The sequence below is a fragment of the Eschrichtius robustus genome, chromosome 2 (assembly GCF_028021215.1).
Source record: "Eschrichtius robustus isolate mEscRob2 chromosome 2, mEscRob2.pri, whole genome shotgun sequence".
NCBI classification, from domain to species: domain Eukaryota; kingdom Metazoa; phylum Chordata; class Mammalia; order Artiodactyla; family Eschrichtiidae; genus Eschrichtius; species Eschrichtius robustus.
In genome coordinates, this window is record NC_090825.1 from 147,965,779 (window position 1) to 147,979,587 (window position 13,809).

Sequence of the window (13,809 nt, forward strand, 5' to 3'; positions counted from 1 at the left end):
TCCTTGACTCACCTAGCTCTGGGAGCGTGAGGCCCAGACTCCAAACCCAGTTCTGAACTCCGCCCACGGCCCTGTCCATGGGAGGCCCCATGTCACTGCATAGAAGAACTCTGAAGGATGCACACCGGATGCTATTTGTTTCTTACTTCTGGGGGCGGTAGGCAATGGGAAGTTCAGTTCTGACTTTATCACATGGATTTTTAATAGTGAAAATATATCCAGGTATTATTTATATAAGTAAAAATGAAGTTTAAAGTATTTTTAGAATACAGTAGGGTTTTCCCCACACCCTGCCCATGTACATGCTTGTTCCCTCTTCTGGGAGGGTTCTTGTCTCTTGGCTCAGACATGTTCATCCTGTAAACCCAACCCAATAGCACCTGCCATCGGCTTTGTATTCACCTCATTTAATCCCCCCACAACCTTTTTCGGTTATTATCCCCATTTTCTTGATGGGGAAGCTGAGGCACAGAGTGGTTAATGACCTTTCCCAAGGTTCCCCAGCTAGGAAGAGAGGACAGACTGGAGCCCGCATGTGGCCCTCACCTGCTACTCTACCATGGGTAATCGGGCCCCTGAAGCGGGCCGTGCTATCCTTCCAGGGAGATCTTTCAGAGCTGTTGTTTCTGTTCACCCCAGCCAGACCCAGCAGGTTGCCCCCCCACTCCAAGCAGCCCATGGCACACTTAACTGTGAGCTCACTGAGCCTGGGCCATGCCCTGTTAGCCTGGTACCTCTCACGTCAGTCCAGAGCTTAGGCCCTAGTGAAGACATTAATATTCCTGCGGGAAACCCACAACTTTGTGTTTGAGACAGGCGTGCTTACAAAATAAGCGGATGCTAAGCTGTAAACCTTATTCCTTCCTCTAGTGCAGCTCGTTAAACTTTTGTTGAGCTGGAATAAAATAAACCCTGAGTTTTTCAGTGTGGTGTTTGGGGCCTTTGCTAAACAGCCCCACCTCCCTCTTAATGCCTCTTTGTTTCCTGCTGTGGCCACTCCCCCAGGCCTCTCTTTTATTCGGGGTTCAGTAATACCAAGCTCTTCTAGTTTCTTACACATGCCCACCAACTGGGCAGTTTCTGATCTCCATACTTGTTCATGCTGTTCCCTCTGCCCAAATGCCTTTCCCCTTATCCCTGAGTGATGCAGACTCATCTTCAGAGCCTTAGCACAGGGTGATCTTTCCCTTGAGAACACCCACAGCTGAGCTGGGGGCCCTCCCCCGTGGCTCCCACAGTCTTTGCATCCCTCTGGTCCAGTGTAGGTCATGCAGTCTCATTTTCTGTTCCAAGTCTGTGTCACAGCAGGCCAGGGGCTCATCCAAGGCCAGGCTTTCGTCTGGATCATCTCCCAAGCTTTGCACCTCCTGAAGGGCTGGCTCCATGTGGCCATCAGCCCAGGGCCGCTGAGGTCAATGGCTGTGGTTTTTTTTTTTTTTTTTTTTAATTTATTTATTTTATTTTTATTTATTTTTGGCTGCGTTGGGTCTTCGCTGTGCTGCGCGGGCTTCTCGTTGCGCTGGTTTCTCTTGCTGTGGAGCACGGGCTCTAGGTGCGCGGGCTTCAGTAGTTGTGGCACACGGGCTCAGTAGTTGTGGCTTGCAGGCTGTAGAGCGCAGGCTCAGTAGTTGTGGCACAGGGGCTTAGTTGCTCCGCGGCATGTGGGATCTCCCCGGACCAGGGCTCGAACCCGTGTCCCCTGCGTTGGCAGGCGGATTCTTAACCACTGCGCCACCAGGGAAGTCCGATGGCCGCGGTTTTGTCAGGTGACCGTAGCAAGTTTCTTCACTGCTCTGAGCCTCAGTTTCCTTTTCTGTAAAATGGGAATTACCAGGTGTCAAAGCCAAAAGTGCTGTTCTAAGGATTAATGGCATTTACTCATTCTTTCATTCATCCCATACATATTTATTAAGCACGTGCTCTATGCCAGAACCTGGGGAATACAGCATCAGATCAGACAAAAACCCTGCCAGCATGGAGCTTATATTCTCGTTGGAGGACACAGATGAGAACAAGATGAGGATAAGATGGCGGGTGATGCTGAGTGCTTTAGCGGCGTGAGGGGCTTGGGGGATGTGGGGGTCAGTGGGGCCCCAGAGCAGAGACCTGAGGGAGAGCCATGTGGAAAAGGGTTCCAGGAAGGGGGCGCAGGCACAAAGGCCCGAGGACCACACTGGCACTGTTGCCGGCGCAGCAGGAGGCCGGCGTGGCCAGAGGGAGTCAGCAGAAGAGGACGTGAGGATGTGGCTTCAACTCAAGAGAAGGGAAGCCTTGGAGGGTCCTGGGCAGAGGGGTGACGGGATCAAACATTGGGTTCCAAAGGCCCCCTCTAGCTACCGTTGGGGAAAGGCCTGGGGACCCCAAGGGCAGAAACCTGGAGCCCAGTGGGGAGGCTGCCGCCTTGTCTGGTCTAGGGAGGCAGTGGAGGCTTGAGGGCTCAGATGCTGGGCGTCTCGAGGGTGGAGGTGACAGCATTTCCTGATGGGTGGGACGTCAGTGTGAGAGAAAGACGGGGCCAGGATGACACCAAGTGTTGGTCTGAGCAGCTGGGAGGAGAGAGGCCCCCGGAGTCTCCGTGGAGGCCCCATCAGTGCCGTTCACTGAGTAGACATTCATTCAGTACCTCTCACTGGCTGCGCTCTGCACAGCCTTGAGACCCAGGGAGGAAAGTGGGCTGCTGTTGTCTTGCCTTCAAGGAACCCCCAGTCTAGGGTGATGGGGCAGATTTGGGTGAGTGACGGTGTTGATTTGGAGTTCAAGGAAGCTTCGTTAGTCTGCAGGCCTAAAGGTCATTCCCCGACCCCCCGGGGGCGGGGGGGAAACAGCCAGGAAGTTGATGGTGGGCAGTTGCCTTTTCGAGCCGTGGTCTTGTACCAGGCACCCAGCTGGGTCCTTCACATGCACCCTCCCACCCACAGCCCCAGCAGTCCTCTCGGGTAGCCACTGTTGTCACCCCCTTTCCACAGACAAGGAACCAGAGGCTCCTGCAAAGTTCCACTGCTGGGAAGTGGCCAAGCTGGGATCCAAATCCAGATCTGCCTGACCCCAGGGTGAAGCCCTGCACCCCACCCTCTGGGGCAGCTGACGCAACTCCTAAACTTTCCATCTCTCCCCCAGGTCCCGGGCAACTTCCACGTGTCCACACACAGTGCCACAGCCCAGCCACAGAACCCGGACATGACCCATGTCATCCACAAGCTCTCCTTTGGGGACACGCTGCAGGTGAGAGGGGCACAGATGGGGTGGCTGGAGGTGGGCGTCCAGGGGCTGCATCACCAGAGCCTTCTGTCCTCCCTGGACATAGAGGGATGCCCTCCAGAGGCGTCATGCCCTTCGAGCCTCTGCTCCATCAAACAACTCCTCTGCCTTACTTATGAGCCTGCGGCTGCCATGTCATCAACGTTGCACTTGACTTGGAACCTCGGCTTGAGACCGGGGCCTGGGAGAGGGAACTGGCTTTCACGAGCAAGTACTAAGTGCTCGTGCTTTCTCTGTGCCAGGGCAGCCTCATGAGGCAGGAGGCGGCACCGCATCTTACAGACCTAGAGCTGGGCCCAGAGAAGCCATTTGTCCAGGACCCCCCAGCAGGCGTCTGCCTCGAGTCCAGTGCCCTGTCCGCTGTAGCGTCAGCGCCCATGTCCATTGAATAGGCGTGAAGGAAGTGTCCTGAGACTCCTTGTTGTGATTTTGATGGAGAGGGCCACGTCCAGCAGGCCCGGCCCGACAGTTTCCTCCCCATGGCAGCAGACGCTGACCGCCTGATCTCTGCCAGCTGCGGGCAGGGCAGCTGTGATGTTCCATCTCTCCTCCACCCCCAGCAGCACAGTGCTGAAGGAGAATTCTGCCACACCCTGCGTGACAGAGGGAATCGAGGCTCAGAAGGGGAAGTAACCACTCCAGCTGTGGTGCTGGCATCGCGACCCGGCTCCTGACCCCAAGCCTGGCTTGATGAGAATCCTGTTTCCTGGTTGAGGTTGCTGGGTGGGTGCCCTCCAGGCACGGTGAGCTGTGCACGGGGCCCTCGCAGGCCCACAGGCACACGCATACACACTGTTCCGACACCGTGTGCACACACGTCTGCTCAGACTCACGCACACAATCATCAGACACACACCGCAAAGTGTGCCCTGACACACGTGTGCTCATACATGCTCCCTAAGACCACGCACTGGACACACACACACCACCCAGAGATACACACAGACCCACCTGGCTGGGACATCTCACATACAGAACCAGAGGCACACACATGCCTGCACTGCTCCACTCCCCCCACCCCCCATACATGCTGCATACGTCCATGTGCAGCAGGAATGTTGATGCTGGTTGAATGCTTTGTGCGTGCTGAGCACCTTACTTCACAAGCACGATCCTCTTTTACCCTCTCAGCAGCCCCAGAGGTAGATACTATATATTGTCTCCATTTTTCAGATGAGGAAACTGAGGCACCGAGAGGGTAAAGCCTGGTGCAGAGCCTGGGTCTGAATCAGAGTCTGGTTTCGGGCCGCACCGTGGGGACCGCCTCCCGTGCCCTCTCTCACTCCTTTCTCCCTTCGTGTTGCTTGTGCTTCGTTCCCGGGGCACCTTTGCCCAGCCCCAAGTGGCCCGGTCATCACCTTCCCAGCCTTTCTGGAGGCCCCAGAGAATTTCCTCTGGGAGACGGTGCTTAGGAACAGAGAAGTCCCAGTCTACCTGGGCCAGACTTGCTGTCTACACACTCAGTGAAGCACGGCCTGCCCTGGGACTGTGGACTCACTTCCTGCAGGTGAAGTCACACAAGCTTCACATGCACACCTCCCATCTCTCCATCCAAGGGACTGCTGTGTGGAGAGGTTCCCCAGCCTGCCTTGCTGGGTTCAGATCCTGGCTCCACCACTTACTAGTTGTCTGACCTTGGAGAAATTATTTAGTCTTGCTAAGCCTCAGTTATCTCATCTGTAAAATGGGGACAACAATTGTACCTGCCTTGTAGAATTGTAGTGAAGATAAAATGAGTTAATGCACGTGAAGTTCTTAGAACAGTTGCCTGGCACAGAGTAACCGGTCAGTGAAATGAGCTCTGGCCATTGTAGTTGTCCTCTGTGCTCTCATTCTGCACCAGGCCCTGCAGGGTAAGATGCTGCTGGCCCACAGGGGCTCACACGGCCATGGGGGAGACAGACGTGGGGTGCTTACCACCCCAGTGGGATGGGAGCTGACAAGCCACAGGCAGGTGGAGGGCCGAGGGCCCTCCATATATGAGCAGTGGGCAGCACCCCAGCTGCCTTTGCAACCCACCAGCTCAGCAGATCCTCGACACAGCCGGGGAGGTAGGCACTGTGAACCCCAGTGTGCACGTGGGGAGACTGAGACCAGAGTCACGACCCAGGGCCGTGCATCTCACTGGCAGCACCACCAGAATCCACACTCCTTCCTCATGGGAACTTTTGACCTCTTCAGCCTGCACTGAAGCCTGCACTTTCTCACCTAGAGAGCAGTGTTTAGATGACCCTTTGTTTAACCCTCACAAGAACTCCCTGAAGGATGCTGGGTGGCATTTATTTTTCCTGAGGAAGAAACAGGGTCAGAGAAGTTCAGTAACTTGCCCAGAGTCATATAGCTTGAAAACCAGGTGTGTCTGGCCCCGGGTCTTCTTTGACTGTGCCTCATAGGTTCATGGATTCATCAGACCCCCCTCAAAATTTCTGCTTTGCGCCAGGCTCTGTGCAAGGCTCTGGGGCAACAACAGTGGATAAACCATACAGGATTCTTGCCCTCAGATGAAGAAGAGATTAAATGTAAATAAACGTAGTTACAAGGGACAAGAGAAGCATAGGATTCGGGACAGTGATGTGGAGGTGGGGGCGGGGTACCCCCAAGTCTGGGAGGTCAGGGAGGGCTTCCCTGAGGAGGTGACATCTAAGCCACGCGCTAAAGGGTGAGAAGGATTTGGCCAAGCACAGGACAGGGAAGTCTTGCATATCACCCCTCTCCTAGAGAACCCACTCTATGGCACATCCAACCAGTCATTTTCACAGAAAAGGTCACTTTCAGAAAAAATGGATCAGCAAGTGTCCATGACATCAGAATGATATTCTGTACATGAGATGCCAGAGGCTCCTCAGAGTCAGCAGAGAGGGCTCAGCAGTGTCCATCTGGAGGGGGGAGCAGAGTTTTAGGTGGAGCGAGAGACCCACGATAGGTTTAGGAAGGTGGGGGCTGACCCAGGCAGGTGGGTGTCATAGAAAGAGCACCCACCTGCCGTGTGGAAGACTGGCCGTGAGGCAAGGCTGCAGGTAGGGAGGTGAGGAAAGGGCTACAGCCAAGGCCAGGGGGCAGGAGGAGAAGAGAGGAAGGACAGGGGAGGGACAGGGGCAGCCTTGCATTGCTGTTTGCTGCTAAAGAACACGACAGTAACAGCCTTCGGCTTGGCCCTTATGGCGGAAATAGGATTTTTTAAAGATGTAGAACACTTAGCTGAGGATTTATCTATTCATCCATCATCCATTCAACAAATAATTATTGAGCACCTACTATGTGCCAGGCCTTGCACATATTGGCGAGGATGAGCGTGGTCCCTGCCCATGTGAAGTATCGTATAGTCTAGAGGGGAGGACAGAAGTTAATCAAATAATCATACAAATGAATGTCAGATAAAACCATGACATGCAACGATGTGAGGGACTATTCTAGCACTCTTGCCTCTACAGCCACTGTCCTCTTGGGTTAGAAACCAAGTCTTTAGACAGTCAATCCCGTGGCAGCAATGGACAAGCTTTCCTTTGAGCTTCTTGAGAGTGCGCAGTTCTGTTAAGTGCTCGATAAAATCAGTGACCTGAGACCAGGATCAGGGTCAGGTCACCCACTGTTCCTGGAGTGGCCCTCACTGCAGGAGCCTGTCCCCTCCTACCTCTCTGACCTCTTCCCTTCCCACTCCTCACCCCCTTCCTCTCTAGGGCTACACGGGCTCTGTTTCTCAGTCTCCAGACTCATGTGTTTGCATGAGCTGCTGGCGTGATTAACTTCCCACTTTCCTACAAATCTTGGTGTCAGTGTCACTTCCCCCAGGAAGCCCTCCAGGACGCCTACCCCAGCAGCCCCTGTTAACCATGCCTATGATGACATGCTCCATGTATCGGGCATACTTTGTCCTGCTTTGGATTCTCCTTGAGGCTGACCTGGTTTCCCGTTGTCCTCAGAGGAGAGGTGGAACGTGGCCTTCAGCCCCTGCCAGGGGGACACAGCTGGGCCGGCTGCCGTGAGGAGGAGTGTCTTCACAACTGCTATATGTTCCCCACAGCAGACAGGGTCGGAGGCCAGCAGCCCTGGGTCCTCTTTCAGAGGGCTGTGGGGGTCTCAGGAGGAGCATGCTGGGACCCAGCTCTGCCTTTGCTTGAGTTTTCTGTGTGCCTTAATGGAAAGAGCCATTCCATGTAGGCTTGAGGTCAGACAAACCTGAATTCAGAGTTCAATTCAGCCACTTACCAGTTGTGGGATGCTGGACAAATTTTGGTGCTTCTCCAAGCTTTGGTTTGCTCTTCTGTAAAATGGGCCCATGGTCCATCATTAGGGGCATTAAATGAGATGACGCTAAGTACCCAGGACTGAGTGTCTCATAGTAAGTGCCCAAGATGGGAAGCAAACTAGTGCCTACCATGTGTCGGGCCTCTGCCGCGTCTGTATTTTGCTCCCCACAACGTCTCTACGAGACAGACCATGCGGGATCCCCGTTTTACACACGGGTAAGGTCCCTAGACCAGGTTGCACCTGGCCATTCTCCCACAGCCAGGACCAAGCCTAGAGGTGGTAGCATCCTGGGGTCAGTCCCTCACTGTGCTTCTCCACAGGTCCAGAACGTCCACGGAGCTTTCAACGCTCTCGGGGGAGCAGACAGACTCACCTCCAACCGTATGTACCCCATACCCACACTGGGAACAGCTTTCTGCCCCAAGATTCCCAGTGCAGCAGGGAGGGAACGGGGCGGAGAAGGAGGGAACGTTTACCAAGCCCTCGCTGTAAGCCAAGCTGTTAATGCTTCATTCCCACAGCTAGCCTGTGAGGAAGTGGAACTATCCCCATCTCACAGAGAAGGGAAGAAAAGTGACTTGTCGTGGCAGTCCTAGGCACATCATCACTGCTCCATGAATACCGGATGTTATCATTATTATTATCATTACTGCCACATAATTGTAGTCAGTTGAGATAATCACCCTAGATCCCACAGGGAGTGGTGACGGAGCCAGAATTCATCCTGGCTCCAAGTGGCACCGTGAGAACAGGGCTGTGGGTGGCTCAGCCAGATCTGGCCACCTGGGCTGCCCCCCACCCCACCCCCTCCTCCTGCTTCAGCCCCTCCCACCCACGAATGGCCCCTCCCTGAGCCTCCTCCCCGCTGGGCTCCCTGGCACCTTGGCCCAGATTAAAGAGCGTGCCACATCTTTACAGACCTGCAGAAGAGCACACATACCGACACACCTGTGCAGACGCACGTGGGGCCTTGCACAGAACGGGCCTGGGAGGTCTGTCTGCTCAAGCGGATCCACCCACTGGGTGCTGTAGGACAGGTTACCAAGACTTTTCTTATTTCCTCACCTGAGCTCACCTTTTCACCCATATGTCCTTAGTCATTTATTAAAATACATTCACAGGCAGACCTCGGAGACATTATGAGATCAGTTCCAGGCCACCTCAGTGAAGTGAATATTGCAATAAAACAAATCACATGAATTTTTTGGTTTCCCAGTACATAGGAAATTTATATTTACACTACACTGAAGTCTATTTAGTGTGCAGTAGCATTATGTCTTTAAAAACAATGTAAATACCTTAATTTAAAAATACTTTATTGCTAAAAAATGCTAACCATCATCTGACAACACAGGGTTACCACAAACCTTCAATTTGTAAAAAAAAAAAAAAAAAAACACAGTGTCTTTGACGGGCAATAAAGTGAAGCAATGAAACGAGGTGTGCCTGTCCTCTCTACCAGCCTAAGCATGGAATGGAATTGGGATAATCCAAGCAAAAGAGAACTACCCTCCATGACCTGCCCCAACAAATCAAGCTTCTCATTTCTCCGTGTCCCTGGGAATCCTTGCCTGTGAGCAGAAGTCATTTTTTCCAAGCAGCTTACCTTCTGATTTTTGTGCCTGGTGTTATATCATAACCACAATTCGTGTACAGTTTTTCCACTGGTAATGGAGGCACGGTTGCCCATCTAGCAGCTCTGCTGTGCTTTAAGGCACTGTCTTTTCATGGAAAACGTCTGTGGTTTCTACCTTTTCACCATTGCAGTAACGCCTCTGATATTTACAAGACTTGCTTTACATTTACCGTATTGCTTCCCAGCTGGGACCGTACCCACTCATGCTGCTTCCCACAGCATGTCAGTGTGTAACTGCGCCCCCTGGTTTTCACGCAGATGTCTGATTATACTGGAGGGAGACGATTCTTCGTATGGTGGGGTGTTCATCGTGGTTCTGCGTGCGGGTAGCGTGTTGTCCCAAGGGGCCTGTCCCCACCTGCTTGCAGTTTAGCCTGGACCTCTCAACTGCCTGATATTGGAAGAAGATCAAGCTAGGAAGGCCCCAGGCTGTGCAAGCTGATGGAGGGTGTGGGCAGAAAACCTTTCCTGCTCCCGGACTACTGACGAAAGCCATCTCAGGCTGGCTTCAGTAGAAAGAGAGTTGCATGAGATGCACCAGACAGCTGGGGGTAGAGCGGGCTCCCATTTCCTCAGCTCTCAAGCCCGGTACCACCCCCCACCCCCGTCCCCGCCGCTTGTCCCTCTGCTTCCAGGTCCCCCATGGGGGGCTGCTTCTTGTCATTCAGGTCTCAGCTCAAATGCCACCACCTCAGAGAGACCCTCCCTGACCACCTTTTGTACAGTAACCCCCATGCCTAGCAACACACCTGTTTTTCTTCCAGGCACAGACCACTCTGTTTGAAGATACTGGCAGTGACTCTATTGTACCAAAGGCCTTAAAATTGGTCATTGCCTTTGAGTCATCAATTCTACTTAGAGGAGAGTAAGCTAAGGAAACAAATAAGAGAGTGTGCAAGGATTTAGGGAAATAATGGTCATTTAGGTCATTGTTTATAAGAGTGAAAATGAGCCACAGCGTCAGTGTCTGGCCCCAGGGGCCTGGTTGAGCACACTGTGCATGGCCTTGCTGGGGGATGAGTGCAGTGACCGTGATGTGGCAGAACCTCACTGGTGTTCAGGCAGCAAGCAGCTATTGAGCACCTGCTATGTGCCAGGCGCTGTGCAAGGGGATATGGCGATGGATAAAACCAATGCCGTAGACCTTACGCTGTATCTTAGACCTGAAACAGTGTCCACGGTGTTCAGTTCTCAGAAGAAGGTTCAGTATGATCCAATTTTATATTTATGTTTAGGGAAATAGAAATATAAGTATAAATAGAAGTCTAGCAGTGCACACATGAGAATGCGAATCTCCGATTTTCTGTGGAGGGTGGCTTTGTGGGTGATATTTTTTTTTTTTCTTTACGATCATCTGTGTGTTTTACAGATTTGAACAGAACTATTACAGGTGTGATTTTCATAAGGCATTCACTCTCTCGTTCCTTCAGGTTTTTAACGCAGGGCCATGGGCATTTGGAACTCCGTATTTCAAGTGTGGTCTTTGTGCTCCTGGCTTAAAATGCAGATTCTGAGCCCCACCCCAGACCCACTGAGCAGAACCCCTGGGGTGAGGCCCAGGTGTCTGCCTTTTAAATCCTGGGTGGCCCTAGTGCTCCTGACAATCTGAGCACCGGCGGGGTTGAGCGGAGGGATGTTGGGGTCTTCATGGGCTTAGCCCTGAGGCTGCAGGACTTTCCCCAGGTTTTTAGAGGAGTCAGGTCACAAGAGGGTTCAAGAAACACCGCCCTTTCCTTACCAAGACGCAGTGTTGGCAGGAAGAGGCTGTGAACACCATCTACATCCCCTACCCTTTCACAGAAGATGAGTCCAAGGACTCGGGACTGACTCAGCCAGGAGACCAGGATTAGAGCCCACAAGCCTGAATTTCTGTGTTGTTTTAGCTGCGTGGTCCCTGACCCGAGATTCTAGAAGGCAGCAATAGAGGGGTCTGTGAGCTTCTCCCAGCATCCCAGAAGGCCCAAGGGAATATCACCTTTTCCCGGGATGCTATTTAGCAACTTTGGGCCAGCATTCTATCAGCCTAGTGTTTGATTCCGGTTACCTCATGCTTATCAGAAGCTGATTCATCTGTTCTTCTATTCATGCCTCTGTCCAGTCAGCCCTCCATCCATTCATTCATTCAATAAGCATTTGCCACTGTCCACTTTGTACCAGGCCTTGTGCAGGGTTCTAGGGACACAGAGATGAGTAAGGCTCAGTCCCTGCCCTCCGCAGTCTCCCCTATCCAGTGGGGAAGGGGTAAGAGTTACAGTGGAATATGACAGGAGCAGGTGGAGGAAGAACTAATCTCCCATTAATTGAAAATGGGGAAAGAAATTAATCAGTCATTATAGATAGGTGCAGTTTTTCTGGTGGGTGGATTCTTTTTTAAAACTTGAACCCAGTTTTTTTTCCAAAAGTAACAATATTCAAACAGGACGAGAGGGTGCACAGTAAAATGTGACCTTTATCAAATCCTGCCTCCTATCCCGCCCCCCACCAGAGGCTAAAGCTGCTAATAGTTCCTTGGGCATCTTTTCAGAAAATTCTTCTCTACATTCTTCACGCATGTAGAGAAGTGAGTCTTCCCTGCCCCCAATACATGGAAACATGTTATTCACCCTGGTCCATAACTTAGTTCTTTTCACTCAGTGATACCCACTTGGAGAGTGGCCTCTTCCACACCCCCTCCTCAACAGTTGCCCTGTTGATGGACATTAGGGTTGTTACTAGAATTTAACATTATATACAGTGCAGGAGTAAAGATCCTGACCGATGGAGTCTTTCAATTCCTGGTGCCCAAAGGGAGAAATGAAGAGGGGTCGTTTGGTGGTGAAATTGTGCAAACTGAGTACCTCTCCACCCCCCGCAATGCCAAGCAGGTTTAGGGTTGAAACGAGCTGCCGGCCGGGCAGTACCCATCCCCCTGCCTCATGCTGCTGTGTCCTTCCCGCAGCCCTCGCCTCCCACGACTACATCTTGAAGATCGTTCCCACGGTTTACGAGGACAAGAGTGGCAAGCAGCGGTACTCTTATCAGTACACGGTGGCCAACAAGGTACACGGGTGGCAGCTGCGTGCAATCGCGCCCTCTGCTGGCTGAGAGCCGAGGTGACAAGTGTCTGGGCGTGATCTCTGATTCCCTTCAATGGGCCTTTCCTGGAAGGGTGATCTACCCTGGGTAAAGATGGGAGGCCAGTCTCAGAGTCAAGGGGACGAAATCGAACCGGGACATAGGGTGTGATATGTTGGAGAAAGAGCAGGCAGGTGGCCTGTCCCAAAGGTCTAGGGCTTGCAGACATCTCCACCACCCTGTATCTGGCCCTGGTCATTCAGGCACGGGACCCTGATTGGTTAGCACACAACAGATGCTCTGGTTCGTGGGGCACAAGCTCGTTATCCAGAATCATGAGGCTCTGGAATTACACCAGATGGCTGTTGGTTAACAGGTGTGTCCCAGGACCCCAATACTCAAATTCACGGAGAAGCAGGGAGGCCTTGGTGGGAAGCAAAGCACAGTCAGAGCCAGCAGAATGGGGTGACAGACAGTGGTTTCAAGCCAAGACAGCCTCAGTCTCCCCGGAGGTGACCCTGCCATGGGACATGAATGCTTGAAGCCCATTGGTTGAGGCACCCCCAGTAGACCCCTTTACACCAGGACTCTCCTTCTTTTTCTGTTCCAGGACCGCCCAGACCCCTTAAGGTGATATATTATTTGGCTCTAATTAATAATAAGAGTAGTAGCTATCATTTATGGATTACTTACCACGGGCTGCACATTATGCTAAGCTCTCTACCTCCACCATCTTTTTCAGTCATCAAGACAGCTCTGACATTGGGACTATTATTGTCCCCATTTTATAGATTTGGCCACTGAGGCACTGAGAGGTGGTCCTGGAGCTATAACATGGCTGAATGGGGATTAGAACCAGCTTCTCCTCCAGCTCCAAAACCTGGTCTCTTGATCACATCACCTATTCAGTCTGAACCAGGGGCCTCTGAGTCTGCCAGGCTGGGAGCTACTCTCTCTTGGGTGACTTGGGGTCCCTCTACTCTCTTCCACCTGCACTGATGCTCTGGTGTAACTCTCTGAGGCAGAGGGGTCCTGTTTCTTGGCGGGCATCTCACTGGAACCCTCAAGTGCTGACAGCATCTGACAGATGGGAGAAGGTGGAAGCAGTGTGAACAGAAAGAGTGTGGGCTGTGGAGCAAACTTCCGTTTCAAACCTGGCTCGGTCACTCACTAGCTCTGTCACCTGGGACAAGTCACATAACCGCTCTGTGCCTCAGTTTACTCATTTGTAAAACGGGGATGGTGCCCACCTCATAAGGTCGCTGTCAAATGAGGCAGTGTTTTTAAAACCACCGAACCCACAAAGAAGGCTTTGGCAAGTGGTACCTACTGCTGCTATTTTTTATTATCTTCCTCTGTCCCTCAGCTCTGGGCTGTGACCCAGACAGTCACCCTGCCCCATGAGCTCTCCCTGGAGAAAGCTGATCTTGTTTTGCCCAAGGCTCCTTCCCTTGAGGCTTTGGCAAAGGCCCAGCAGCCAGGACAGCTTGCTCAGCTCTCTCTGCGGCCTCAGCCCCGGCCTGCCCTGTGAGCGCGTGAGGCTGCGCCCGTCGGGGTCGGTGGCAATCCAACAGAGGAGGCAAGTTTCAGGGTTGTCCTTGGAGAAGCTGCAG

At 52.6% G+C, this 13,809-nt stretch overlaps 1 protein-coding gene across 1 annotated transcript in view; it reads left to right on the forward strand.

Annotated features, from left to right (window-relative positions):
* Window positions 1–13,809, forward strand: part of ERGIC1 (endoplasmic reticulum-golgi intermediate compartment 1) — a 109,998-nt gene that overhangs the window by 82,316 nt on the left and 13,873 nt on the right. Inside the window, exons 6-8 of the mRNA XM_068536369.1 lie at window positions 3,118–3,222; window positions 7,827–7,887; window positions 12,081–12,181. Of these exons, the coding sequence (XP_068392470.1) occupies window positions 3,118–3,222; window positions 7,827–7,887; window positions 12,081–12,181 (267 nt within the window). The remainder of the gene's footprint in view (window positions 1–3,117; window positions 3,223–7,826; window positions 7,888–12,080; window positions 12,182–13,809) is intronic.